Source organism: Aplysia californica, unplaced genomic scaffold (assembly GCF_000002075.1).
Source record: "Aplysia californica isolate F4 #8 unplaced genomic scaffold, AplCal3.0 scaffold00945, whole genome shotgun sequence".
NCBI lineage: Eukaryota > Metazoa > Mollusca > Gastropoda > Aplysiida > Aplysiidae > Aplysia > Aplysia californica.
In genome coordinates, this window is record NW_004798215.1 from 204,189 (window position 1) to 205,184 (window position 996).

Sequence of the window (996 nt, forward strand, 5' to 3'; positions counted from 1 at the left end):
TATATATATACACACACACGGGCATTGCCCTTAATACGTGCTTTCTGACATTATTATTTTCAAACTGAGAGTTTTTTCATCCGTCAAATCAATGTCTTTTTAAAGCCATAACAACGGTCTCTAAACACCAGATGGACTTGTGGGTATGTAGTTTGTAGAACGCCAGTGGTGGGTCTTACGTGCTTTTCTTTCCTTTGGTTTTTTTCTGTCGGTCTGTCTTACACCTGCAGGTTCCTCACACAACGTGGCCTTTGCCAAGCTGATGTACTTTTATGTAGTCAAACCAAACCAGATGCACTGTTATTGATTGGTGGTGAGGGGGGGTGGGGTGGGGGGGATAATAACCTCAGTTGGTATCATACTGGACCATAGTATAGATGGCCCAGGTTCAAATGTTATATACTAAGGCGCTCTCTGGAGGGGATTTCAATGACCCCTTCCCCCCTCCCAATTTGGCTCGGTCGTATCGGAGATGGACGTTAGATTCGGAGGTCTTGCCTCTCAAGTAATCTTACAGTCATCATATGCAATTTAAAGTTGTGTGAATGTTTAGAATTACGGTTTGTTGTGGCTTGTTCTATCTGAAAGGCACTAAATGATGCTCTCCTTCTGCTGTGACTATTCTGTTCTTAGAAAATGCACATGAAAAATGTTCTGTCTGCTTTTGGCTTTAACATTCACAAACTTTGACGCCCAGTATCTCAAAAGTATTTAAAAAATGAATAATAATATATAGAACTCAATAAACCTCACATGATGCAGTGTAGAAATGGTTGTTCAACCCACACGATGCACTCTGTTTTTCATCAGATGAGCCCATGCGGAAGGATATGTTGCGCCGTCTGAGGTCTCTGACGTCAGATGGAGATGTCACAGCAGCAGACGACCAGCCGGAACCGCCCGCCAAAATGTTGGCCAAATTAGATAGTTCAAAGATAAACCGGCCAAAAGCCCTCAGCCTTTCAAGGCGATCTCGGAGGAAATCAGGCAGGACTC

General features: G+C 43.4%; 1 protein-coding gene across 1 annotated transcript in view; it reads left to right on the forward strand.

Moving 5' to 3' along the window:
• Positions 1–996, forward strand: part of LOC106013498 (canalicular multispecific organic anion transporter 2) — a gene marked incomplete at both ends in the record, with an annotated part of 14,934 nt that extends 13,938 nt beyond the window's left edge. Inside the window, 1 exon segment of the mRNA XM_013089407.1 lies at positions 811–996. Coding sequence (XP_012944861.1) covers positions 811–996 — 186 coding nt within the window.